The 25,399-nt window shown below is 45.7% G+C and overlaps 1 protein-coding gene across 1 annotated transcript; it reads left to right on the top strand.

The window, feature by feature from the left end:
* Positions 1-11,838: 11,838 nt before the first annotated feature.
* NUDT14 (nudix (nucleoside diphosphate linked moiety X)-type motif 14) lies at positions 11,839-25,025 on the top strand (the record flags this gene model as incomplete). Its single annotated transcript, XM_009069369.1, has 3 exons — positions 11,839-11,903; positions 15,154-15,391; positions 24,785-25,025. Coding segments are annotated over 3 exons (544 nt in total), but the record flags the coding sequence as incomplete, so codon positions are not given.
* Between the last annotated feature and the right edge of the window lie 374 nt (positions 25,026-25,399).

Raw genomic sequence — 25,399 nt, 5'->3', positions numbered from 1 at the left:
GCTGTCAAAAGTCAGGTAAGTATCGGCACAGGCAAAAGAAGCAACATTTCCTACCACATTAGGTTGTAACAGAAGGAATCACAGAACCATCAGGATTGGAGGAGAGCTCAAAGATCATCAAGTCCAACCATTAACCTGTCACTGCTGGAGCCCCTAAACCCTAAACCAAATCCTCCAGGGGCACATCCAGACATCTCTGAAACACCTCCAGGGATGGTGACTCCACCACCTCCCTGGGCAATCCTGGGTGTTCAGGCACTGAGGAAGTTGTATCCAGTGATGTACACACGACTCCATCACTCAGACATCATAATTTCAAGCCTAACAAGTTGTTACTTTGGAGTCTTGGAGTACCACACACACATCTGAATTCTCTTCTGGTCGAGAGAAAATTGATTCTGATCCAGAACATTTTCCTTCTGCAAATTCATGGTGATTTTCATGTTAGAAAGACATGGGATAGTGCAGAGTAACCACTGATACCTGTAACAAAGAATCAGTCTCTCAAATCAGACTCAGGTTACAGCTATATCCTCCCTCAGCCTAATTTTGCTATATTTAGTTCAGTAAGAGCCTGAAATATAATACTTAAGTTTTACATTCATCTACTTTATAAAGCAAGAGCCCAAGTTCGTGTCAGGTTTCAGCAGCTCCCGTGAAACAGATTCAAGGCTTTGGAAGGCACAATTTGGGAACAGGTGAAGGTCAGTGCAGACTCATGTGCTGCTCCTGTGCTGGGAGTCACAACTCTGGAGAGCAGGGGCAGAGCTATACCTGTTGTTGTAGCTGACAAGTAAAGCACAGCTTCCCACTCGCATGAGGAGTGGGTAGAAAGCAAAATCATGGCTACATCTCCACTTAAAGGTACGAAAAATCACTGCTCATTTCACTGCATGGAAAGGAACATGAAGTTGAGGAGCCTGAGTTGCATGCCGAGTGGTTATGTGAGTTCCTCTGAACTCTGAAAGTGCCACAGGACAAGGAAAAGGCACTGGATTAAAATCTTACAGCTCTGCACGTGCATTGTGCCCCATTTATGCTCTGCTTTTACCTCCAGAAATGTCACATTGGCTCAGTAATAGTTTATGACTTAGCAATACTTCATGGAAAAAACTTCAAGTCTATTCTTACAGACTCTCTTCTTAAAAGAGGAGGAAATAACATTCCTGCCATAGAAATTGGCTTCTTTTTGCATAAAGAGCTTAATTTATTTCACATTTGAAAGAAATTGATTCCTAATCTAATTTGTTCAGAAAGAAAAAAAGGCTTTATTCTTTATCTATTGCAAAGACAACCCAAAAGTGAAGTTTTCCATCAGGAGGGTGAAGGAAACCAAAGGGATCTGCGCCTCAGTGTATTGTCTCCTGCAGGTACCAGCCCTGGGGTCAAACAGAAAGAGGTTGTCAAGGCAGGTCAGAAATGAACATCACTAAGAACAAGAAGATCATAAGAGTCATAGGATTTTAGGAGTTGGAAAGCACAAGTGCCATGAGGAGAGGCTGAGGGAGCTGGGGCTGTTCAGCCTGGAGAAGAGGAGGCTCAGGGGAGACCTTATCACCCTCTGCAACTCCCTGACAGGAGGTTGGAGTCAGGTGGGGGTTGGTCTCTTCTCCCAGGCAACCAGCAGCAGGACAAGAAGGCACAGACTCAAGCTCTGCCAGGGGAGGGTTAGGTTGGCTATTAGGAAGAGATTTTTTACAGAGGGAGTGATGAGGAATTGGAATGTGCTGCCCAGGGAGGTGGTGGATTCACCATCCCTGGAGGTTTTCAAGGTGAGACTGGATGTGGCACGTAGTGCCATGGTCTAGTGACCACGGTAGGGTTGGACTTGATGGTCTTGGAGGTCTTTTCCAACCTGGTTGAGTCTCTGATTCTGTGATCTGGTCCCAGCCCCTGCCCTGGGCAGGGACACCCCAGGATGAATGTGTTTCCCCAGTCACTCTGCTCTGCACTCACCTGGCCCAGGGTTGACCCCTGGGTGCTGCAGAAGACAAGGAGTGTGGCTGCACAGGGGGAGGGAGGAGTGTGGCCACCAGCAGCTGCTCCTGGGCCCTGTGGTCCCCTGGCCAGGGGAGCTGCCCAGGCTGGGGCACAGAGCAGGGCAAGGGGCCTGGAGCAGCCAGGGCTGCTATTCTGGCTCATGGCTGGAGCAGGCAGCTATGGAGACAGAGGGAAATCATGTGCCCTGACCACATTATAGGAGTGGATTAAATTCCTTCTCCTGTTTCATATCCCAGATCGTTCGGGCTTTATGGAAACTTAATCCTCTATGTATTTTTTTTCTGGTTTATGTCCTAGTGTATTCTAAGACACCATGAAATTTAACTCAGATGCTTCCTTTGTGCAAGAATTAGCACAGTGGCTTTAAATTGGATAAAACAGAGCTTTGGGACATCTTTCTAGGTGCAAAAGCAAAGCCTTTCTGGGGTGGCACATGCCTTCTGCACTCAGTGATGTGCTGTTGTGCTGTACACCTTGTCTGCCTGTAACGTCTCCTCCAGGGTGATGTGGAATTCTCTTGATTATCTTCCAAGATAGAGCAGAAGGTAGTGCCCTGCCTACAATCCACTGGAGGTAGTTCAAGAGACAACAGAAATGATGAGAAGTTTAGGGAAATAATAGCTGGGAGAAGGTAATGAGGGTTGGGCATGTTCATGCAAAGGGGAACGTGACTGAAGAGAAGAATTCCCACTTATCACAGACATGGAAAGAAGGGTCACAGAGCAGGCTGGAACCACAGAATTCCATCAGGAATCAATGGCAGAGTGAGAAATGGTGTCTCATGTGGAAAGAATTCCTGAAATTAGTCACTCAGGAACTGCTTTTCCCAACAAGCAATCAGAGAGCCCAGCAAGGCATTTTCTAATCCCTGTCATGGAGAACCCTCAGGTCTGGGCTTGATATCAGCCTGTCGAGGATGCTATCACAATTTTCCTGGTATTAGAAGGAAAAAAATGCAGTAGCCTATTAGTTTCTTCACCCCAAGTAATTACCCCATTTGTTTGTATGTGATATTTGCAAATGATATGCACTTAATGCTGTGCTTTTTGTTGTTCATTTTTGGGTCTCTGTAAAGCAAAGACTTGACAGATCCTCTGCTTATGTGCCAGGAATTCTGCAGGCATGTTTGCTGCCTTTTAAAATGCCTTGTGTGTTGTTACCTTGGGATCCAATCGAGATGAAATCACAGCAGTGAGGCAAACATTAACCTATTTGATGCTGTCAAGTTATCAGAGAGAAACACAAGACCAAAAGTCAAATGTTCAGACTCTCATTTCACCTTTTAAACTTTGTGGTATGAAAGGATCATACAGGACAGAAACTCCGCTCTGCTCTGTCGCTGAAACAGGGTGAAATGGCAATAAAATCTTGCTTCATTGGGAGGAGAAATGTTTGCCTGATTTTAGGACTGGAATCCATGAAAATTCTTCTAACTAAGCAGGTACACAAGAGTTTTGGCTGATTAGCCACAAATTTCTAGGTTGGATATCTAATATATTGGATATTTGAGTGTCTTGGGTAGCTAATCTGAACACCAGGTTAGAAGCATCTTGGGGTTTTTTTAAATCTTAGGGATTTAACTCCTTAGTGTTTCAAGTAACATGCAAAGAAATGGATGTGTTTATTCTCTTACAGTCCCTCAAAATAAGAAGAGTCTTCCCTCTTCTTCCCTCTGTTTGTCTTGAAACTAATCAGTTCTGTCTGAACTGTGCCAAAAGTCTTTCCATGGCCTGGAACAGTAGCTTGGTCATGACCTGCATTTGGGATTGGCAAAAATAATCCTATGACCCACTGGTGTGGTCCCTTCCAGCCTCAGTGAAAACTGGGAAATGTGCTGTCATGTGGAGAACCTCAGCTGAAAATGCCTCTGGGAAAGAGGAAAATACTGAAACCCTTGTTCTAGAAATGGGAAAATGGGGGAAAATGTGGACGGCTTCGTTTCTGTCTGTGTTCTCACTGATGGAACTGAGACTGTGCAGTTACACCTGGCAAAAGTTGTGTCATTCATGTCATATTAGGGGTTTGGTAGGTAGGAAAGAAAATTGGTGGTTTTCTTTATTTACTTAGGGCAGAACACTTGAACTTTTTATTTTGTAGACTCATAGAAGCATCAGGGTTGGAGGAGATCTCTCAGATCATCAAGTCCAACCATTAACCTGTCACTGCTGTAACTCCTAAACCAGATCCTCCAGTGCCAGATCCAGGCACCTCTTAAACACCTCCAGGGATGGTGACTCCACCACCTCCCTGGGCAATATCCCAGGGCCTCAACACCACAACAGGGAAAACATTTCTCCTCACATCCAATCTGACTCTGCCCTGGCTCAGCTCAAAGAATACTTATTCAATGGTCTCCTTGTCCAAGTTCCTGTCCATTAAGACCTGTCTATTTGTTCTTTTTTCATCTTCTTTCCAGACTACTGAAGTAGATCATAGAGTTGATTCCCTTGAGTCCTCTCCCTGCAGCCATGGCAGGAGAGACATCCCCCACCTATTTATGAGCTGTCCCTGAAACCTGGCATGGTTTGAAACCTTTGATTTTTGCCATTTCACTTTGGAGTCATCCTTAGGCCATTCTAATGGATTATTTACTGGCCTTACTACGTGGCAGCATTTCTAAGTGGCAGTTCCACAGACAGTTAGGAACTGCAACAAAGGCCCATCAGGCTCCGACATCTGTCGCACGTAATGCCCAGAAAGCTTTACTGACTCAGATAACTTCGCATCAAACCTGAGTTTAGTTGTTAAAACATTTTGTTGAAAGGCTCCCATTGAGATGCAATGTGTCGTTCCAAGGGTGTCCTGGGATACTGGCCAAGATATGACACTTGAGGAATGTCATTGAGAACAACGAACTTTGATGTCTCATTTATTTTGCAGCTGAATTTGCTTGCTGTTTTGTTCTTGGTGATGTGAAAACAGGGTGCTGGGAGGATTGTTTGTCCCAGAAGTTGTCCTGATTCTCTCCTCAGGTTGGGTACAAATTGCTGCTGTGGAAGTAGATATAAATTCTTTTTTCAAAGTGAATATATATGGACTCATTAGCACTCGTTAACTCACTCCTGCACTGCTCTGGTGACTAACCAGACATACACTTCCTGCTCTGTGGTGCCATGGACAACTTCCTGCTGCACTTCAGCTCACCAAAACCAACCTTCCCTTGGATTTTCTGCTAAGTAATGTTTATTTCCCCTAGGCACACTCAGCACTTTGTTCTGCCTTTACTGGGTGTTAGATACTGATGTGTTGGACAAAGCACCCAAATGGCATCAGCATCCACAAGTCTCCTGACCATCCTCTGCCACATCACTTCACCTGTGATGAGTATGAACGGGTGAATGGTTTGGGCAGGAGCTTATGGCTTTGCTTTTGTAGCAGGCTGAATTTTAAGCAGCCAGTTGGATTGGTGTTGGCCCTTGGCAGGGAAGAGCTTTGAAGGAAGCCTGAGCAGAGGCAGTGCAGACTGTGCCAGCACACATGTTTCTCTCAGGGCTGTCTGTGTTCTGCTTACAGCTCTGGGCAGCTGAAGGAGTCGCTCTGGAGAGGAATCAAAGGGTGCAGCGTTATTACAGGGCTGTTCTGGAAGGAAGGGACTGTTCTCTGGCTTGGGACAGTGAGTGCAGTGCTGAGCACAGGGAGGAGACAGAGCTTTAGATGCCACTTCAGAGCTTTCCAGGGACGTGTCCAGCTGGTCAGTCTGAGTACAGAAGTAGCACAGGAGCTATGTGCAGTTCTCCCTTGTGGCCACCCAAACTCACTCTGGAGTCAGAGGAAGTAGGTCCTCCTGAAGGATGGATCCTCCCAGAGAGCTGCTCTGCCATGTTGGCTCTGAACAAACTTTGGGGGTGTTTGATTATCACTTTCACATCGAAAGCAAAGTCATTCTTGATTCCAGCAAGGCAAGGACACCTGTTCTCTAACATTCTTTAATCCTGATCTGGGGTGTTTCTCACACACAATATTTGAAAAATACCAGATGGAATTAGAGTCTTGACAAGGAAAACAATACAAAAAAATCAGTTTGTCAACACTTTGTGAACAAAGAAAGCCAAATTTGTGTTACTTCAAGAAGAAAAACAAGTGTGTAATTTAAAGCTAAATCAAGTCCAGGACTTCTAAATGATTTATTTGTTTTCTTACTCACTTTTCTTCTAGTGTGATTCAGAAGTCTTGACATTTTTCTCCTTTATGAGCCATGTGGGCAAAAATATGACATGTACGCTTTGTATTCACCTGCTCAGCAGCAGCAGTGGCTGCACACGTGATTTGATTATTTTCTTCTGGTTGTATCAAAGGGATTTTAAAACCAAATGTCTGTTGAGAGTGGAGGGGAATGATTAAATCAATCCCTTGGTTTTATTCCTCCATGCCGTTTTTGTGTCTCTGTTTTGGAATCTGCCAGTCTGTTTCTTTGGGAATGGTAGCTGAGGTGCTGCAGCTCTGGAGGTTTTGGTGCTTTGGTTGGGTTTATCAAATGTCACTTGTTATCAGGTCCTCAGGTGTTCCCTGTGGGGCTGAGATTATTCCTTGATAGCAGCAGGAACAGCATTACAGGCTTTCAACTAGTGCTGAGATACCTTTTAGCCTTGAAGAGTAGGTGGAAGTGGCTGAGGTTAAGAGCTGACCAGTTCTGGCTTTTGGTGTTCGTGTCAGGCTGGTTTGAGGTGCTTCAGCCTCCACTGCTCATTCCTGATCACAGTGAGTGTGACACACATTCCCAGGCTTGGCACGAGCAGCTCCAGAGGTGCTCTGAGGATAGCTGAAGAAAGGTCAGTCTCTGCCTGTGTCACCTCCTCAGTAACTTAGCACACTGTAGTTCAAAGTCCTCATCTCCAGCCCTGAGAGCCTTAGCTCATGGGCAGACACATGGGAGAGTCTTGGCCTTGTCTTTGTTATTACTATACCATGGGGATTTTTTAATCACATTTGTAAAGTGCAGTAAGGCCATAGCTGAGGATGGAGAGAGGCTGAATCAGTCTTCATCTACTAAAGGATTTGATGTTTGTCTGGTGGAAAGCACTTCACAAGGGTTAGCAGTTGCTTGTGGATTCACTGTAGCTCAGGTTAGCAACTGACAGGTCACAGAATCACAAACTTAGGTTGGAAGGGACCACAGTGGCTCATCTGGCCCCACCTCCTGCTCCAGCAGGGCCAGCCCAGAGCACATGGCCCTCTCAGCCACAAGTCACACTGTGACCCATGGACAGCCTGTTGTCCACCAGCACCCCCAGGTCCTTCTTCTGGAGCTGCTCTCCAGCAGGTCAGTGCCAACCTGTGCTGGGGCTTGCAGTTATTCCTCCCCAGGGGCGCTTCTTCTGGAGCTGCTCTCCAGCAGGTCAGTGCCAACCTGTGCTGGGGCTTGCAGTTATTCCTCCCCAGGGGCGGGACCTGCACTTGTCCTTGTTGAATCTCAGTTGGTTCTGCTCTGCACATCCCTCCAACCTGTCGAGGTCCCTCTGAAGGGCAGCACAGCCCTCTGAAGTAAAGTCATGAAGGCCGATTACCAAACTGATGACTAGAAAGTGAAACTACATTTCTACCTGAAAAATATCCAAGAAACCAACCCAAAAACCCCCAACACTCGAAAGCACAAAGAAACCCTCAGACAAAAAACCCAATACCACCCCTGAACAAGCCCCCCTAGCCCCCACCCCAAAACCTTCCTTCAGCTCTAGAAGGATATGTTGATGAAGCTGTGGCAAAGTTCATTTGCTGATCTTAATTGCTAGTCTGTATTTCAAAAGAATCAGCTTCCTGTGCCTCCATATGTGTGTGCACATTTTAGCAGCATGTCAGGTTTCATCTGTCCCTACCTCCCAACTGCTGTGGTCAAATGCTGTGTGTTTGCACTGCTCTGTGACCCCCCACCTTCCTTTCTCAGGCTGGAGAGTGTGAAGTGGTAATGTTTCTATCTGAATGTCTGCTGGGCTGGAAAGGCATAAAGCATCAGTTCTGTGAGTTTGGTGAATGCAGAGCTGTGCTGTGTTGGGGGAGGAGCAAAGGTGGAATTAGTTTTCTGTGGCACACAGTGGAGTGGTTTCCTAAACTCTTTTGAGAGGTGTTTTCAACTGTAAGGATTGTACCTTGTTACCTGAATATTCTTTTTCTTCCTAAAAAAAACGATGAGGAACTGCTCTTGTACTCCTCTCTGGGACATGTGCACATGAAACCTGTTGCTACTTTGATATCATCTCAGATTAAATCCTTGTCTAAAATTCCTGCCTTTATTTTTTTTTCTCGTGGTTCTGTGTGACCTTCCTCTAACAGCTTAGGCTTCATTTATCCTCTGTATGATTTCTTTGTGGAGATGTTCCCCAAAGTCATTGTGAGTGTTTTAGTTTTAAATGTTATCTGTTTGCTCTTTCTTGATCACTTTGAAGCTTAGAGATGCATATATAATATTCTAAAATAGGCTTTGGTTGTCACATTTTGAAGGGAACATCAAATACCTGTGGTGTGACACCACAGAAGGATAGATTTGGAGCTCTGATTTTGTAGTAGTCCCTTTTGGTATCCTGTATCATCTGCAACAATAGTGATCTAAATCTCACATGAATTTCGTACAGAATTCTTTGTGTGATGATTCAAAAAATCCGGAATATACGCACTTTCTTTATCTCATAGGCCTGAGCAAAGAGCTGAACTCACACGTTTGGGTCGTTGCAGCAGTAAGAAAAGCCATTGAAAGCAGTGGCTCAGGGGATCCTCCACTCACATCAGCTGAACTGTCTTGCTCTAACCTTGTGTGATACTGAAATAACTGTGGGTTTTCAGAAGGTACAGACCTGGTGGCCTGTGGAAATATTTCATTCGAATCCTGGGCTGCAGCCACAGGAGTGTGGGCAGCAGTTCAAAAGAGATGATTCTTCCCCTCTACTCTGCTCTGGTGAGACCCATCTGGAATACTGCACACGGTTCTGGTGTCCTCAACGTGAGAAGGACATGGAACTGTTGGAGCAAGTGCAGAGGAGGCCATGAAGTTGCTAAGAGCACTGGAGCATCTCCCCTGTGAGGACAGGCTGAGGGAGTTGGGGCTGTTGAGCCTGGAGAAGAGAAGGTTGTATGGAGACCTCAGAGCACCTTCCAGGAGCTGAAGGGGCTCCAGGGAAGCTGCAGAGGGATCTGTGTTAAGAGGAGACTGAGGACAGAGCTCATGGCTGGATACAACTTCCTCAGGGAAGGAAGTGCAGGGACAGCTCTGACCTCTTCTCTCTGGGGCCAGGGACAGGACCCAGGGAATGGGCTGAAGTTGTGTCAGGGGAGGGTTAGGCTGGAGATTAGCAGCTGGTTCTTCTTCCCCCAGAGGTGTTTGGGCACTGAACAGCTCCCCAGGGCAGTGTCACAGCCCCAAGGCTGACAGAGCTCCAGAGGTGTTTGGCCAATGCTCTCAGGCACAGGGTGTGATTGTCAGGGATGTCTGTGCAGGGCAGGAGTTGGACTGGATGATCCTCAAGGGTCCCTTCCAACTATGATTACTCTGTGATTTGTATTAAAAAAAAAACTTGTGTGTTGTGGTTTGTTAAAAAAAAAAGTGAATTTCTGTTCAGAATTGTTTGTCAGTCTGAGAAAATTAGAAGTAATTAAATAGAAAGTTCTCCAGATTTGTGCCGTTTCTGTACCCTCCCATCTCAAGATGGTGTGAGAAGCAGACAATTGTAATAACTTGCTGCTACTCCTCTCCAGCTAATTTGATCCTGTTCCTTAATTCTGACAGATTGTTTTTAATTTTCCCATCTGTTCCATAAAAATCTGAAGTGATTGACTCTTAGGGAAAAATAATGTCTAATAGCTGAGCCATTTTTAATGAGTTGGTCTGAGGTAGTTAATGAGATGTGCTGAAGGAGACAAGCCCAAGGTGGAGACTGGGCCTGAGCTGGTGGAAGGAGGGAAAGGTAAAGGGCAACCATATGCTCTGGGAAGTTTTCACTCTTCATCTGCAGCTTGAGGCTGCTGCTGCCTCCACTCCCAGGCAGGGAACATCCTCAGGCCCAGGGATGAGAAGCAAAGGATCCTTCACACTCTTCCTTTTCCTCTTGATTTCGTGCAGGGTCTGCCCTCAGTGCCAGTCTGGGGAGAGGAACAGCCATGCAAAGGGGAAAAGAAATCAAAGAATAAGAGAGTGATATTTAAGTAAACTCAAGAATTAAAACACTGTCCCAGGTTGCCCAGGGAGGCTGTGGCTGTCCCAACCCTGGCAGTGTTCACAGCCAGGTTGGCTGAGCCTTGAGCAAGCTGCTCTGGTGGGAGGTGTCCCTGCCCAGGGCAGGGGTTGGGGCTGGATGATCTCTAAGCTCCATTCCAACCTCTGAAAGTCTATGATTCTCTGATTATGGTCCATGGTTTAACTTCATTTCTTCCAGCAGCCTGCACTGTACCTCCCAGGTATCCTAGCTGAGGTCAGAAGTGACCCCTGTGCCAGTAACCAGAGCCAGTGTTCTCCTCCAGCCTATCTGAAGGCTAAACCTTTGCTTTAAAATCACTGCAAATGACATCTCCTGGGGCAGGAAGCATCAATATACACCAATATCCTCCAGGCAGGTCTCTGAGAACAGCAACCACAAACATAAATGTTAACATCTGGACTTGTCCCTTCTTCTCTTTGGATTTTTGTATGTTGTCCTAATAGACATTGCCATTGCTGTTAATAATCCTCAAGCAGCAGCTCCTCTGGCAGCTCTGAGGCTTCATTACTAACTCAAACAATGAAAATAAACATCCAGCTCTTTTACAAGGCAAGCTGAAGGTTTGAATCAACCCTGCAAATATTCCATTGTTGCTCTAATCCTTTGTGGGACTCATAGAATAATGAATTAACTTCCCAATGGCTTCAGTGAGGCTTAAGGAATGAGGGGATGCTGCCAGGGGAATCAGCCAAATATTCACTTGTTTTTGCAGGTACCAATTAAGGAGAGACTCCTGTCTGCTCTTCCTGAAACTTGTAACATCTGAGAGTACTTTGAGCAGAGAACATCAGCACTCCACGTTTTTAGAGCATCCAAAATACTCAGCCTGTCAGATTTCCCCATGTTTTGAGCAACCAGAGAGGACAGGGAGGAGAGTAAAATGTGACTCTTGAATGTGGCAGCAGTTGAAACTACTTCTCGTTTAAATTTATACAAGATTGGGCTTGGTTGGTGTCTGGAGGTTTAGGCTGGATATTGGGAAGAGATTATTTTACAGAGAGAGTGCTCAGGAATTGGAATGTGCTGCCCAGGGAGGTGGTGGATTCACCATCCCTGGAGGTTTTCAAGATGAGACTGGATGTGGCACTTAGTGCCATGGTCTAGTAACCACGGTAGGGTTGGACTTGATGATCCTGGAGGTCTTTTCCAACCTGGTTGATTCTATGATTCAAGTAGACACAAATATGTTCTGTGCCTATAGATCTATTTCTGAATGAGAGTAGACAATACCTAAGATTTTGGCTGTGCTAATTTGGAACTGATATAAGGGAAGAAAATGTTTTCATTTTTAAGGATTTCTTACTATTCTATAAGCTATACTATACTATAAGCACCACTGTTCTTAGACTGGAGTGTGAGGTTTTACTGTTGGGAAGGAGGGATTGATTTGTGCTGATTTTGCATGGAGACAAAAGGGACTTAATTTTGGAGGAGTTCTCTTGGGCTTTGTGAACATAACCCATTACCTATCCCTCCAGATGAATTTTTACCTGTCCCTCAATGGATTTTGGACGAGAATCTTGTTGTGTTGTGGTTTTAGCAGTAAATCCTCGCTGTATTTCTCTAGTTACAATTAAATTCACACAAGGTAAGTGTAAGAGTTCTGCACTGATCCTTCACAAAGCATTGATCTTTTGTTTTCTTCTCTCCTCAGCGTGTCAATCCTGATCTTTAACACTTCTCGGCAGTGCTTTGTTGTGGTGAAGCAGTTCCGCCCAGGTAATCCTCTTCTTTAGCTCCACTTTGGCTCGCTGGTGAAGCTTTCAAGGGTTTAGCCCTTAGAAGTTGGTGCATGTGTGGGGACAAAACCTTTGTTCTGTGTCCTGTGTCTCTGTGTGGTCGCTCACCCTTTTCAGCTGGGCAGGATTTCCAGCCAGGGACATTTCCACCGTGGATGAATCATAGGATCATAGAATCAGCCAGGTTGGAAGAGACCTCCAAGATCATCAAGTCCAACCCTACTGTGGTCACTAGACCATGGCACTAAGTGCCACATCCAGTCTCATCTTGAAAACCTCCAGGGATGGTGAATCCACCACCTCCCTGGGCAGCACATTCCAATGCCTGAGCACTCTCTCCATAAAAAATCTCTTCCTAATATCCAGCCTAACCGTCCCCTGGCAGAGCTTGAGTCTGTGCCCTCTTGTCCTGCTGCTGGTTACCTGGGAGAAAAGACCAACCCTCAGGGTAGCCTCATATTCTGCTTCAGGATGGGGATTGTCCTCCTTTGGGTGACATTGCAAACAGCTCCATGATGCTCATGCAAGAAATTGTGGTTTTTTGAAGTTCCTTCTTGACCTATCTAGTATTTCATAGGCAGAAGCACAATATGTTTCTACTTTTTCTGTTATTTGGTCTTAAATATCCCTTTTTTTCCTGTCTGATTGTGCATTGTATCCTTGGGAATTTAGACAGAGGGCAATGCAGGACTCTGTGCTTTTTCACCACTCTGTGAACAGCTTCATTTTGGCAGTTATTACTATGAATTTAGGTTAATACACTATTTTTTCCTTGAGTTTTTATCTCAGTTTTCTTAATTCAAAGCAATATTTACTCTCTGGAAGTTAAAAATGAAATGCATATTCTGTGCATGTTAATTAAAAGCAATCACAAGATATTTCACTGACTGTTGCTAAGAGACCATTGCAAGGCTGTTCTTGATAGGTTTCATAGGAAACTTTCTGGGCTAGTGTCACACTGTCCTCTCCTACTGACAGCAATGGGCAACTTCTCACTGACACTGCGCTGCTTGGCTCTTCTGAAGCAAAGTGCTTACCTGTTTATCAATAATCCAATATCTTTTATTTGCCAGATGAACAAAACTGTTCATAGACTCACAGACTCATCAAGGTTGGGGGAGTCAAGTTCAACCATGAACCTGCCACTGCTGTAGCCCCTAAACCCTAAACTAAGCAGCAAAACATTAATTGCATTATCTGTATGGAAGTGTCAAATCTGCCTAAAAAGGCTGAACTGTTCCTGGAGTTTAACCACCCTAGAGGCTGGAGCTGCTCAGACACCTGAGCTTAGGGACAGTGCTCAGGAAGACAAGAACATCAGTTCCAGTGGAGTTTCCACTCTGGGAGTTCTTAGAGCTGAGTAGCCCCAGGGTCATTAGTCAAGATGTTAATAAGCACTAGCTGAGTCCTCACTGTTCTGCTCATGTCATGTGTCCATCTGACAGTGGAGGACACTGCGTGATGATGATACAGTGGCAGTTCCTGACCAAAGAAACATAAACCATTGGAAGACAACAGAGCAAACAGGACTTGTGGGTAGGAGATAAGCTCTTGCTTCTGATTCCTGCTCTCCAAATCTTTGTCCCTTTGCAATAAGCTGACAGGCTGTGATGGCAAAGGAGAGGCACAGATTTCCCTCCCAGGGGTGTGCCCTACCAGTGGCCACAGGTTGGTTTTCCATCAGCACTTTATCACCTGGTGCATCACTCATGCAATTTTGCACCTTCAGTAGAGGTATGGGAGACTCTGTTCCCTGGTGTTAGCAGGCAGCTTGGGTTCCTAGGCTTTGCTTATCTGTGAGAGACAAATTGAGTCTGAACCTTGGTGAGCTGGGTGATACTAAATTCATAATCCAACTCCACTCTGAGATTTAGACTCTCTTCAGGAGTGGCTGGTTCTGCTGCTTTTCTCCCTTATCTCCAGAGCAAAGCTGTTACTGGGCTTTAAGTGTTGGCATATCACAGGGCTGAGCTCTGAAGAGCACTGCTGGGTTAGGTCCTTCTGGGAATGGAGCTTTAGGTCTAGACAGGGCCCAGCTGTGCTGAGGAGAAGGAGAACAGCAGGTGCCTGATGGAATGACAGGATGGGCTTTAGGAGTACAACATACTTGTGACAGAGTTACTTCAGGCCCAGTTTCCTGTTCCTCTACCTCACACTGCATCCTGTTTTGGTGCCCAAAGCCTTTAATGGGATGCATTGTTCCTTCTTTAATGATCTGATAGGGATGCATCAATGCTAAAAGAGAAAGAAAACTTTCAGCGGCTTTGGCTCATCTCAGTGAAATCTTGGCTGTGGTTGTGAGTTATGATAATTTTCCTAGCTTTCAGAAGGGTTTGGAATAATGACAATAGACACCCTTCAAGGATCTGTCCCTTAGAGCTGGCATGGAATGTTCTTTGCATGGCTTCGTGCTGCATTTTAAAGCAAAAACTGTTCTCCAGTCATGTCTTTCAAGTCAGAAATGGAAACTCCTCTGCTTAGCTGTGTGAATCTCAGAGGTTTGGATGTACCTGAGACAGGCAGCTTGGAGAAGGGTGAGATTTGGGACAAAGCACTGATCTGGGCCTCGCCCTCTCCAGTGCTGATCTCACTATGCTGCACTTTGGAGGTGCCACAACCAGCACTGCAGAAGGAGCCCAGGCAGAGATTTCTGGGGTACAGACTCTTCCTTGGGGACCAAGTGCTTAATGAGTCACTGTAGTGCTTTACTGTTGTGCAGCAACATTTCTCTAGAGGAATGTTTTGAGAAATAACAAGCTAAATCCGGTACCTGGAAGGACACATCAGTAAGAGCTTTGGCTTAAATAAGGACTAAAACCTGCTGTTTGCACTTTGTGTTGGACAATTCCAGGTCATTGTAACTTTAATTTTCAGCTACAATTAGCCCCACTTGTTTCCTCTCTATCGTGCTTGCATTAGCTGGAGAAATCCACACACGCCTTCAAGTAAAGAGAAATATAAAAACGGGGCTAGTTCATCCCAGAAATCCAAGTGCCAGAATCAAGATGGAGTTTAAGGAGTAATTCTACAGACGTGGCAAGAGAACCTTTGCTCTTTGCAGTTGCAGTCCCTGTGTGCAATCAACTGAACAGATAGCACAGTGAATCCCGTGTCACTCTCAAGGTTATAAATTTCCGGGCAAAATTTGTGTACCATCCTTTTTCCCGTTCCATCTGAATAAACTAACGCATCTCCCACCTTGCTTCTTTTTCTTTTGCGGCTGTTTGAAGCTGTTTACATGTGTGAAGTCGAAAGGCATCACCCTCAAGTCTTTCAGAACCAGGACAAGGAGAGCTTCTCTCGCCTGGAAAATCCCCTGCCTGCCAAGCTGGGAGTGACCTATGAGCTCTGTGCTGGAATTGTGGACAAACCAGGACTTTCTCTAGAAGAAACTGCCTGTGAGGAAGTCCTGGAGGAGTGTGGCTACCGCGTGTCCGTGACAGACCTGAGGAGGATCACGTCCTACAGGTAACAGCAGTAAGGAAAACACTTTGTATTTGGCTGTTGCAGTGGCCTCAGTGTTCCCTGTTCCCTTACCTAAGCACTGTCAGAGCAATGTGGACATTGAAAGTGTAGGAAAAGTGTTGTTTTCAGCATGTAGCATGTCCTACCAGCAGTAGGACAGGAGAGCACAGGCTCAAGCTCTGCCAGGGAGGTTTAGGTTGGATATTAGGAAGCAGAGCAGTTTGTTACAGCACTAGGATTGTCCCTTTTTGCTATATCAGGTGTTTTCCACCTCTGATTAATAGCAGAACTGCCCAGGATGCTCTGGTTAACCTTTCACACGATTTGTGGGAGGATGAGAACCTGTGCCATTAGATTTCCTCGTAAGATTTGGTCTGTAATTAAACCTTCCTTGAACTGGACAGTAATTATTGTTATAGAGGAAGATTTTGCTGGTTTGACTGTGAAAATATTTGTATTTTTGCCGGATTTCAAATAGTTATTGAAATAGATTGCAGCATGTTTTAGGAGTAAGGGGAAAACTTACTATGTAAGTGGGAAAACACGACATGGGAGTTGTTGGTAGGGGAACAAAACCCTTGAGAGCAACTTTGCACACAGCTTTAATCCCATTATATCCCATTCCCAGCTCTTTGTATTGTTACCCACACTCTGTGTATGTTTGTATTTTACAGAGAAAGCAGCAGGTTTTTTACTCTCTTTCTTTGGCTTGACATCTCCATGGAACTGGGCCCTGTCATTGGATTTTAATTTGGGAGCTGAATACAACCCCCAGCTGTCAATCCTGGCAAAGGCTGTTTCCTGCTGGATTAGCAGGCAGTGCTCCTGTCGGGGAGGGGATGGATCATAGAGCTGTCTGTGACCACGCATTGAAGCCAGATTAAGGGTTTGTTCTACTCAAAGGAAATGTGTCTTCTGGATTTATAAGCTGAAGCTGTCCAGGGAGTGGTGGAGGTTGGGTGACTCTGCCAGGCTGCAGCACACAGACAGATTGGTATGTCTGTGTGGACACAAATGCAAACAGGAGAAGCAGAATGTCATTTCTGCAGCTGGAGAAGGTTGGGGCTTCGGTGGGGAAGTTTGAGTCTCTTAGTGATTTATCTCTGGCTACAAGTCTCTGTGTGTTGTTGAGATGTCTTTGTATCTTACAGGTGGTTGTTCTTTCAGCTGCTTTTTGTTTCACTTGCAGTGACTTGTGAGGAGAGGAAACAATTGGAGTTTTCTCTGTGGAGACCCATGCAAAGGGTTCCTAATCCCCCAGTCCCCCATTGTCATGTGGACACAGCTTTCCGCCCAAGGGATCCAAGCTGAGGTCAGAAGGGTCTGTAGAGATAGTATTTACTTCTTTGGTTCCTATGGAAGGTTGAAGCTTCAGAGTTGGTATTTTACAGTCCTTTGGTTTGACTCCCCCTGCTCTGTATTAGACTGATTCTAAATGTTATGGTCTCCCTATTAGGAGTGTCCGTTCTTCCTCCTTCAGCCAAGGGTTGGCATCTCTTTCTGACCCTTGAGGATGTGTTGCAGGGACAGGAGATAATCAGTTTCCTTCGGGTCTGCTCAGGACATTTCTCCGGTAATGGCTACATTACATATAAGAATTTCTGGGCTTTTTCCAAGAGCAGCAGGTTCTTCCAAATGGCTTATGCTGCTGTTCCATGCTATGACTGTCAATACAAAGCATTCCATTGATGCATATTCATGCCATTGTAATTACAATGCATCGTGGTCTGCTCTGATCTGCTGTCCCAGCAAGCTCAGCAGAGCTGCTCAGCACTTGGTGCAGCCAGTGCATCAGGGCACAGAGAAGAATCAGGGATGGAAGGGATTCTGGGGGGTCTCCTCTACACTGCCTCTCTTCCAAACATCAGGCCCAGCTAGATTGACAGGACTTTAGTGGGCCTTTCCCAGGGTCAGACAGAGCAGGATCATTACCTAAATGGTCTTGCAGACCATTTTGTTTGTACATTGTATGGTGTTGTTTGCCCTTTCTTGCAGAATCACTACATTGTCGATGTGTTTATGGCCCACAGTGCCTCCCTCAAAGCCATTTTCTGCAGCAGTGCTGCATTGTCATTCCCCTCCTGTCCCTGTCTGTGCCATTGGTTGTTGCTGCCTGAGCACACAGCCTTGAACTTGCCTTTACTGAATTGCTTGCAGTTGTTTTCAGACAATTTCTCCAAGCTGCGGGAGATTGATGGCTTTGAATTCTAATATTTATCTCTAGCTTCTTCATCTGTCCCAGCTTTGCTGCCTGCACTCTGTGCTTCAACATATGAGTCCTAAGATAAGATGCTGAGCTGTATTGAATAGGGGATGATCCCCAGTGGAATTCCATTTAGGTGTGTTGCCAATCTGGCAGTGATCCCCATTCCATGAGTGCCATTTTCATACTGGTTTTGCACTGGGATATTGCCCAGGGAGGTGGTGGAGTCACCATCCCTGGAGGTGTTTCAGAGGTGTCTGGATGTGGCACTGGAGGATCTGGTTTAGAGTTTAGGGGTTCCAGCAGTGACAGGTTAATGGTTGGACTGGATGATCTCAAGAGTTCTCCTCCAGCCTTGATGATTCTGTGATTCTGTATTTCAGGTTTTTTCAGTTTCTAAGTATATCATGATCTCCTAACCTCTTGATGAACCTGGCACATTAGGTAGTGTTCAAAGCCTCAATGAGCTGAGGTTGGATGGTTTGTGTGCTGCCCCGTCCACAGCAACTCTTATCCCATTACAGCTGAGGTTTGAATGCAGTTGATACATTCCTGATCAATCTATTAGCTCTTGTTCCTTTCTTGATATAAATAAAACCACATCAACATATTTATGATTAGTAATTACTGAGGACCAAATGGACCTGGAGAAAGTTCATTGTGGTGGAGAAGAATTGTCTGTAGCAAAATGAGGAAAGTCCTTAGACTGTTCAACAGGACTTTGTTCCCAAGCAGTGGGAGCAGTGTGGACTGGAGCTGATTAACACAGTGGGGTTTTTCCTCATTAATGACCAGGACCTGCAGCAGTGCTTTTGGGGGTATTTTTGGTTTGTGTTTCTTAGCTAACAGGAAAATTTTGACCACAGAACTGCCACAGGTCATCCATACACACACAGAGCTAACCCCTTGGACCACATGCTCAAGCTCTGCCAAAGCTCCAGTGACTTAATACTCATCAGCTAGAAGTCAAGCACTGAATTAAGCAGCTCTCAGACACAATTACCTCCAATGCTCCACAGAGTAGCTGTGGAGTCACTGGGGAGCCAGGAAAGAAGCCAGGACTGGGGAATGTTCACCAGCTGAGTTAGAGTCTGTGGAACAAGTTGTTCCAGCAGCAGGAGGACACGTGGCGTGGGTGAATGAAGGAGGATGAATTGAGGGCAGATAACCAGAAAGACAAACACAGTAAGAGGGACTTGACTGGGGGATGACAGGGGAATCACACTTTGAGAAGCAGAAATATCTGCTCCTGTTATAGACAGATGCCAAGCAGAAGGTGAATGTGAATGAATCATAGAATCATAGAATTTATGGGTTGGAATGGGCCATAGACATCACATCCAGCCCCAACCCCTGCCCTGGGCAGGGACACCTCCCACCAGAGCAGGTTGCTCAAGGCTTCATTCAGCCTGGCTTCTGGTTCATTTCCTTTTCCCTTCATTCTGTCTTTATTTCCTCTCAGAGGTTGTGAAAAACTCTTGGCTAAGAACCAGATCCAACTGGAGCTGGAGGTTCTCAGCCCTGCTGCAAAGAAATCAGCTGGGTCAGTTGAAGGGCCCAACTGTATTAACATAGGTACTTACTTTAATCTTCCTACATCTGATTTCTCTCTCCCAAAAGTCTGCAACAAAGAGGAGCATTCAGGGAGTTAATATGGGATGCTCCAATTACTGGGCCATGGCTATTAGCCTCTGTGCAACGAGGGGAAAATGGTTTACATTCACAGGTTTTGCTGGAGAAGGAATAATAGCCCTGCAAATGTTGGAGTGCATTCTCATTAGGAGGATCACCTGCCTGCACACCTGGTGGGTGATGGCACAATGGAATATAATTTTATGTTAATGACTGCCCTGCTTTTCCCTGCACCTGCTGCTCAGAGCTCACAAAGGTCCTGAGCAGTGACAATGGGGGCTGAGTGTCACCAACCATCCGTGTTGTGTGCCTAAATGGATCCTGATTTCAGTCCAAAGAACAGAGATTTGGGTCACACTTAATATTTGTAAACATGAATTATGTATTCCCTTTGTACCCAAATTCTGCATCCAGATGGCTTACACCTTCCAAAAGGAGGAATTGCTTCCAGGGCTCTGCACATTGGCTGTGTCAGGTTGAAATGAAAGAAAATGTTGCTGATGGGGATGTTGATGGTTTATAGATTTTGTGTTGGTTAAATATTGAAAAAAATATGAGAAAATTAGCTTTTAATTGCTTTCTGTCAGAAATGTGAGTTGAACTAATAAGTCTTCACAATGACAAGTCAGTTTATTTGCTCCCCATGTTGCTGCAGAGGAATAGAGTGTAAAATATTGTTTTTCTTGTTCCCTCACATTGAAAAGGCAATAGTTGTGGATGTCATAGTTAGGACTACAGTAGTTCTGAGCATATAAGTGGTTGGCAGAGGTGAACACCCAGGGCTGAGGAACAGGAAAAGCTGATATGGAGCACAAACTCTGTGCTGGGGCAGCCTCACCTTCAACATCGTGTGCACTGCACCACAGTGTAAATTAATAGAGAGTGTCCAAAAGAGGCAATGAAGGTGGTGAAGGGCCTTGAGGGGTAGCCACATGAGGAGTGGCTGAGACACTTGGGCTGTTCAGCTGGAGAAGAGGAGACTGAGGACAGAGCTCATGGCTGGATACAACTTCCTCAGGGAAGGAAGTGCAGGGACAGCTCTGACCTCTTCTCTCTGGGGCCAGGGACGGGACCCAGGGAATGGGCTGAAGTTGTGTCAGGGGAGGGTTAGGCTGGAGATTAGCAGCTGGTTCTTCTTCCCCCAGAGGTGTTTGGGCACTGAACAGCTCCCCAGGGCAGTGTCACAGCCCCAAGGCTGACAGAGCTCCAGAGGTGTTTGGCCAATGCTCTCAGGCACAGGGTGTGATGGTCAGGGATGTCTGTGCAGGGCAGGAGTTGGACTGGATGATCCTCAAGGGTCCCTTCCAGCTCTGATTCTGTGAATTTTGGCCCTGCTTACAAACCTGCACACACTCAGGTGAAAGAAACTCACTGAGTGCTGGCAAACGTGAGATGAACTCAATCTCACTTGTGGCTTTTTGGCCCTGCTAAACCTTTGTTTTTTTAAAGCAATAAGAAACTATTAGCCACTTGTGATAAAAAATACATGTGTGCTGTATCTTTATGCTTGTGGACTTAGCTGTGAGGAGTGAAAAGTCCCATTCTGTGAGCTCTGTTTCATGTGCTGTGGATTTCCTTATGCACTGGATAAAAGGGAAGAGCTGAACAAAGGCTTTGTGGTAGCTGCTATTGCTGTGTTTCAGAAACAGATTGCAGTGACAATCTGTTTCTTATGTTCTCCCTGGTCTGAGAGGGAAGTAGGTAGAAAATGTTAGAGCCTTGTGCTGCCACAAGTCCCAGCCCTGGGCAGGAGGTGAGAGGAGCTCCACAGTCATTCTGCAGACTCTCCTTTTCTGGTGTGGTGTTGCCTACAAGTGTGTTCCCAGGGCTTTGAGAGGCATAGCAGGATTTAAGCACAGGGTCTGAGTGCTTTGTTTAAAATGAGGTATGGGAAAGCAGCATCCAGTCTTGGTTTGATGTGTTGAACTCATATTTAAGTTACTGTCGTGATGAAAACCAAACCCCTTGGGCACCCTTACTTTGACATTCCTTGACTTGCTGCTGTGAAAGGTAGTAGAGGTTTCAACTGTCTTAGTGCTCACAGACTTCTGGTTTTAGAAGCCTCTGTCTGTGGAAGTTACAGGCTCTGTGAGCTCACGTCCCAGTGATGTGACAAAGAGTGTTTGTCAGGTATTGAAGTGACTAATGAGCTTCTCGGAGAAAGCTGATCCTCACCATGAGGAAGTGAAGAAAACAGAGCTGTGCTTCATATAGATCATTGGTATTTGTCCCCCAGAGGTAAATAAGAGCCAAGCACCATGCAGACACATCAGAACACATCTGGAACAACCAGCTAGGTCAAGCCAGGCTTAGCAGGTCTGGGTCAGCACGAGCCAAGACGTGCTGGTTTGGGCAGCAGAGTGCTAAACCCCCAGGCTGGCACTGACATCCAGAGTCTCACTGTGGGCTGGTGAGTGCTGGGAGTTCAGAGCCTGCTCAGCCTCCCCCAGCCCCAGCCCTGCTTGTCCTGGCAAGGCATCTTTCCCAGGAGGGTGGTTTTCCCAGGGTGAGACTCATCGCTTGCAGCTCGGGTGTGCTGACCCCTGTGATTTCCACAGATGCAAAGCTAATTAATCTAGCTCTAATCTGTTAATAGGTGACTCATTTCAGGCCATGGCAAAGCATTTCATTCGTGGTGTGAAATCCTGGGGGAAGGAAGGGCATATGACTTGGGGTGGAGGGAGAGAGGAGCAGGAAAAGGAGTAGAACCATCATTGAAGGCCCTTCAAAATTCCTTAGGCATCAGGCTCAAAAGTGCAAGGAAGTGTGCAGAAGTGTAGGCAGTGCCTAGGGACAGCTGAACCCAAAGCACAGTGCACACACTGTGGTGCCTGCAGCCCATTGACCAGCCAGACCCACATCTCCCTCTCTGCCCCAGATCCCTGAGATGGACAATGTTTTGTGTGTGTAAAAACTCTTCATTTCTTTAAAGCAACAAACCTAACCTGTGATTTCTACAAAACCCAGAGGTCCTAAGGCAAATGAAATGTCAATAGCATTGACTTGAGGGCAATTTTCTGAGGACAAGCAGGATGCATTAGGAGCTTGGAAATGTCATGCAAGACATCAGCCAGCAGGAGTGGAGAAGATTTAATTTGGTAAAGGGCATTCCATGTGGATCTGTGCAAAAATGGTCAGTTGGCAGTGTAAGGCAGAGCATCCAGAGAAAGAGCAAGGAAAAAATAGGTAGGAAATAAGCCCTTTTTAATGAATCAAAGTATATTTCTATAACTTTCAACTTCTTTCTGAAACCACTGAAACGCACATTTAGTTAGTGAACAAAAGCAGTAACTGCTTATAAATAATGTCATGCAACACTCTGCAAAGTCACTGTGGAAATAGTGAAGGGATTCTAAGTAGGCTTAGAAAAGTTAGATTGGCTTTTTTGGAGAGGGAAGAGTAGAATAGAATGACGTAAGAATCAACACCAGCACACTCTGATTTTATTGATGGCTCATTTGGAAGGTTTTATGAGGTTTTAATTAATACCTTGTGGCAAAGTTGCCCCAGAGAAAGGTAAGTTAGGTAATCAGATAAGAAAGGAAGACCATGTGGGTATGTTCTCCTTTGGATATGTGTTGTTACAGTTTTTGGTTGGTTTCTGTGGCAAATCATTTGACAATGTACATGAAGAAATGCCCAAACTTTGGGCATCATAACAAAGGAAAGACACTGAGGTCCAGGGAATGGCCTTGAGCTGAGCCAGGGCAGAGTCAGATTGGATGTGAGGAGAAATGTTTTCCCTGTTGTGGTGTTGAGGCCCTGGGATATTGCCCAGGGAGGTGGTGGAGTCACCATCCCTGGAGGTGTTTCAGAGGTGTCTGGATGTGGCACTGGAGGATCTGGTGTAGGATTTAGAGGTTCCAGCACTGGCAGGTTAATGGTTGGACTCGATGGTCTCAGAGTTCTCCTCCAGCCTTGATGTGGTTCTGTGATTCTAAGAAGAGAAAACTTAACCCACTGCCTCAACACCCTAACCATGAAATGTCCTAACAAATGAAGATGTCGATGATCCTGGAGGAATGAAACTCCTTGTCCAAAGTCACAGAACGTGTCAGAAGTCATTTTAGGAAAAGAATTCGCTCTTTGCTCCATATTCCCTATAAACCAAGAATGTATATTGATGCAGGAAACCAACTGCAGTAGTCACTCTGAATCCTCAAAAAAAAGTTATTGCCAGTGTCAGAAAATGGGGAGCCAAGTGAGTAACTCCTGCTCTGGGCTGTGCTGTGTGCTGGATTAACTCACAGAGTTGGTTGACTACTGGTTGGTGGAGTCTGGATGTACACTCCAAGATCATAACTGCTACAAATCTGAGATCTGAGATCTGAGAACCCTCTCTGTGTGTAGGAATATGGAAGCTAATTTTTCACCCTAATGCCTCATTCATAGTTTCAGTGAACTCTGCATCCAGATTGGATGTGAAAGTCACTTGTAATCATGTGAAATGAAGACATTGTGATTACAATGTGAATATTTTCCTGGAAGGGCTAAATGAGTGGATTATGTGCTTAGCCCTTGTTTAATAATGCCTAAATTAAATAGTCCTGAGGAAATAGAGGATTAACAAATGAGAAGTATAATACACAGCTAGTGGTCTAGCTGAAGAAAGACTACATAATCTAAAGTATCCTCAGCTAAATCCACAGAAGCAAATTTAGCAGGAACCTGAATTACTCGGGGTCTGTGTGAGCTTCAGTGGCTCTTTGGGGTCAGGGCTAAGTTCAGGAAGGATAGAGAAGGAGTCCCAGGCTGCCTTGCCTTGTACCTATCCAGCCCTTGAGCACAAGCTCCAGCTGTGAATGGGCATAATCTTCTTAAGAATAAAGAATCTAAATATTTGTGCAAAAACAAGCAAACAAATGCAGCACAACAGCACAGATCCCCTGGGAGCTCCAGCCTGAGGTGTGTGCCCCTCTGGGAGTCAACCTGACCCTCTGCTCTCCCTGGGCTCAGCTGAAAACCTTCTGGTGACTTCTCTGGAGAGCAGCAATTCACCATACAAAACTGGGGATATTTTAGTTACCTCCCAAATTCACACTCTCCAGAGCTGCAGCATATTACAGAACAATCAGACCTGGAAGGGACTCACAAGGATCATCCAGTGCAACTCCTGCCCTGCACAGACATCCCTGACCATCACACCCTGTGCCTGAGAGCATTGGCCAAACACCTCTGGAGCTCTGTCAGCCTTGGGGCTGTGACACTGCCCTGGGGAGCTGTTCAGTGCCCAAACACCTCTGGGGGAAGAAGAACCAGTTGCTAATCTCCAGCCTAACCCTCCCCTGACACAACTTCAGCCCATTCCCTGGGTCCTGTGTTTGGAGACAGATCCATTTCATATGCAACTGCCTTCAAAGCTGTTGGTTCTTCTGCATGAAGGTGACAATCAATTTGTGCCTGAACAAAACTGCCATTGTAGGTTCTGAGTGTACTAGCAGAGAGTAAGGACATGCAATTTTGCTGTTATTAGTGGCACTAGTCAAGGGCCCAGGTTTCCATTCCTAATTCCTTGCTGCCACTTCTGTATTGAACACAAGGTTCTCCCTGCTCTCTCCCAGGTCTGGAGTTGGTGTGACAGGCTCCAGGCAGACGTTGTTCTACGCAGAGGTAACTGACCAGCTGAGGAGCAGTGCAGGAGGTGGCCAGCCTGAGGAAGGAGAGCTGATTGAAGTCGTGGAGGTACCTTTGGAAGAATCCATGAAGTTTGCCTATGACGAGACTCTCCCGAAGACGATGGGTGTCATCTTCGGCTTCACGTGGTTCCACAACAACATAGCACCCAAACTGCCTAAGAAATAAAACCAAAGCATTGGGAGAAAAGCTTTGCTGCTGGTTCTGAGGGCACAGAAAGCTGCAGGTCTGCCTGTCTCAATCAACCCAACTTCTCACAGAGCAAATCTTTCTGAAAATAAATTTGGCAGTAATATGTGAATTAAAATCCTGACCCATTTTCCGTCATTAGCAAAGCACTCACTGGCATCACTGGGGCCAAGATTTGCCTTTCAGAGGCAAATGTTGCTTTTAGCCAGTGGTTAATTATATGTGTCCAGTTGTCCTTTCTCACAGCACTGATGGAAGTGTTGCTCAGGAGCTCAGTGCAGCTGTCACATGAGTTTGTCAGTGTGGTCAGTGCATAGAATCAGGGAATCTTAGGGGTTGGAATGGAGCTAGAG

This window comes from Acanthisitta chloris, unplaced genomic scaffold (genome assembly GCF_000695815.1).
Source record: "Acanthisitta chloris isolate BGI_N310 unplaced genomic scaffold, ASM69581v1 scaffold14572, whole genome shotgun sequence".
Lineage (NCBI taxonomy): Eukaryota > Metazoa > Chordata > Aves > Passeriformes > Acanthisittidae > Acanthisitta > Acanthisitta chloris.
This window is presented reverse-complemented; position numbering and strand designations above follow the sequence as displayed.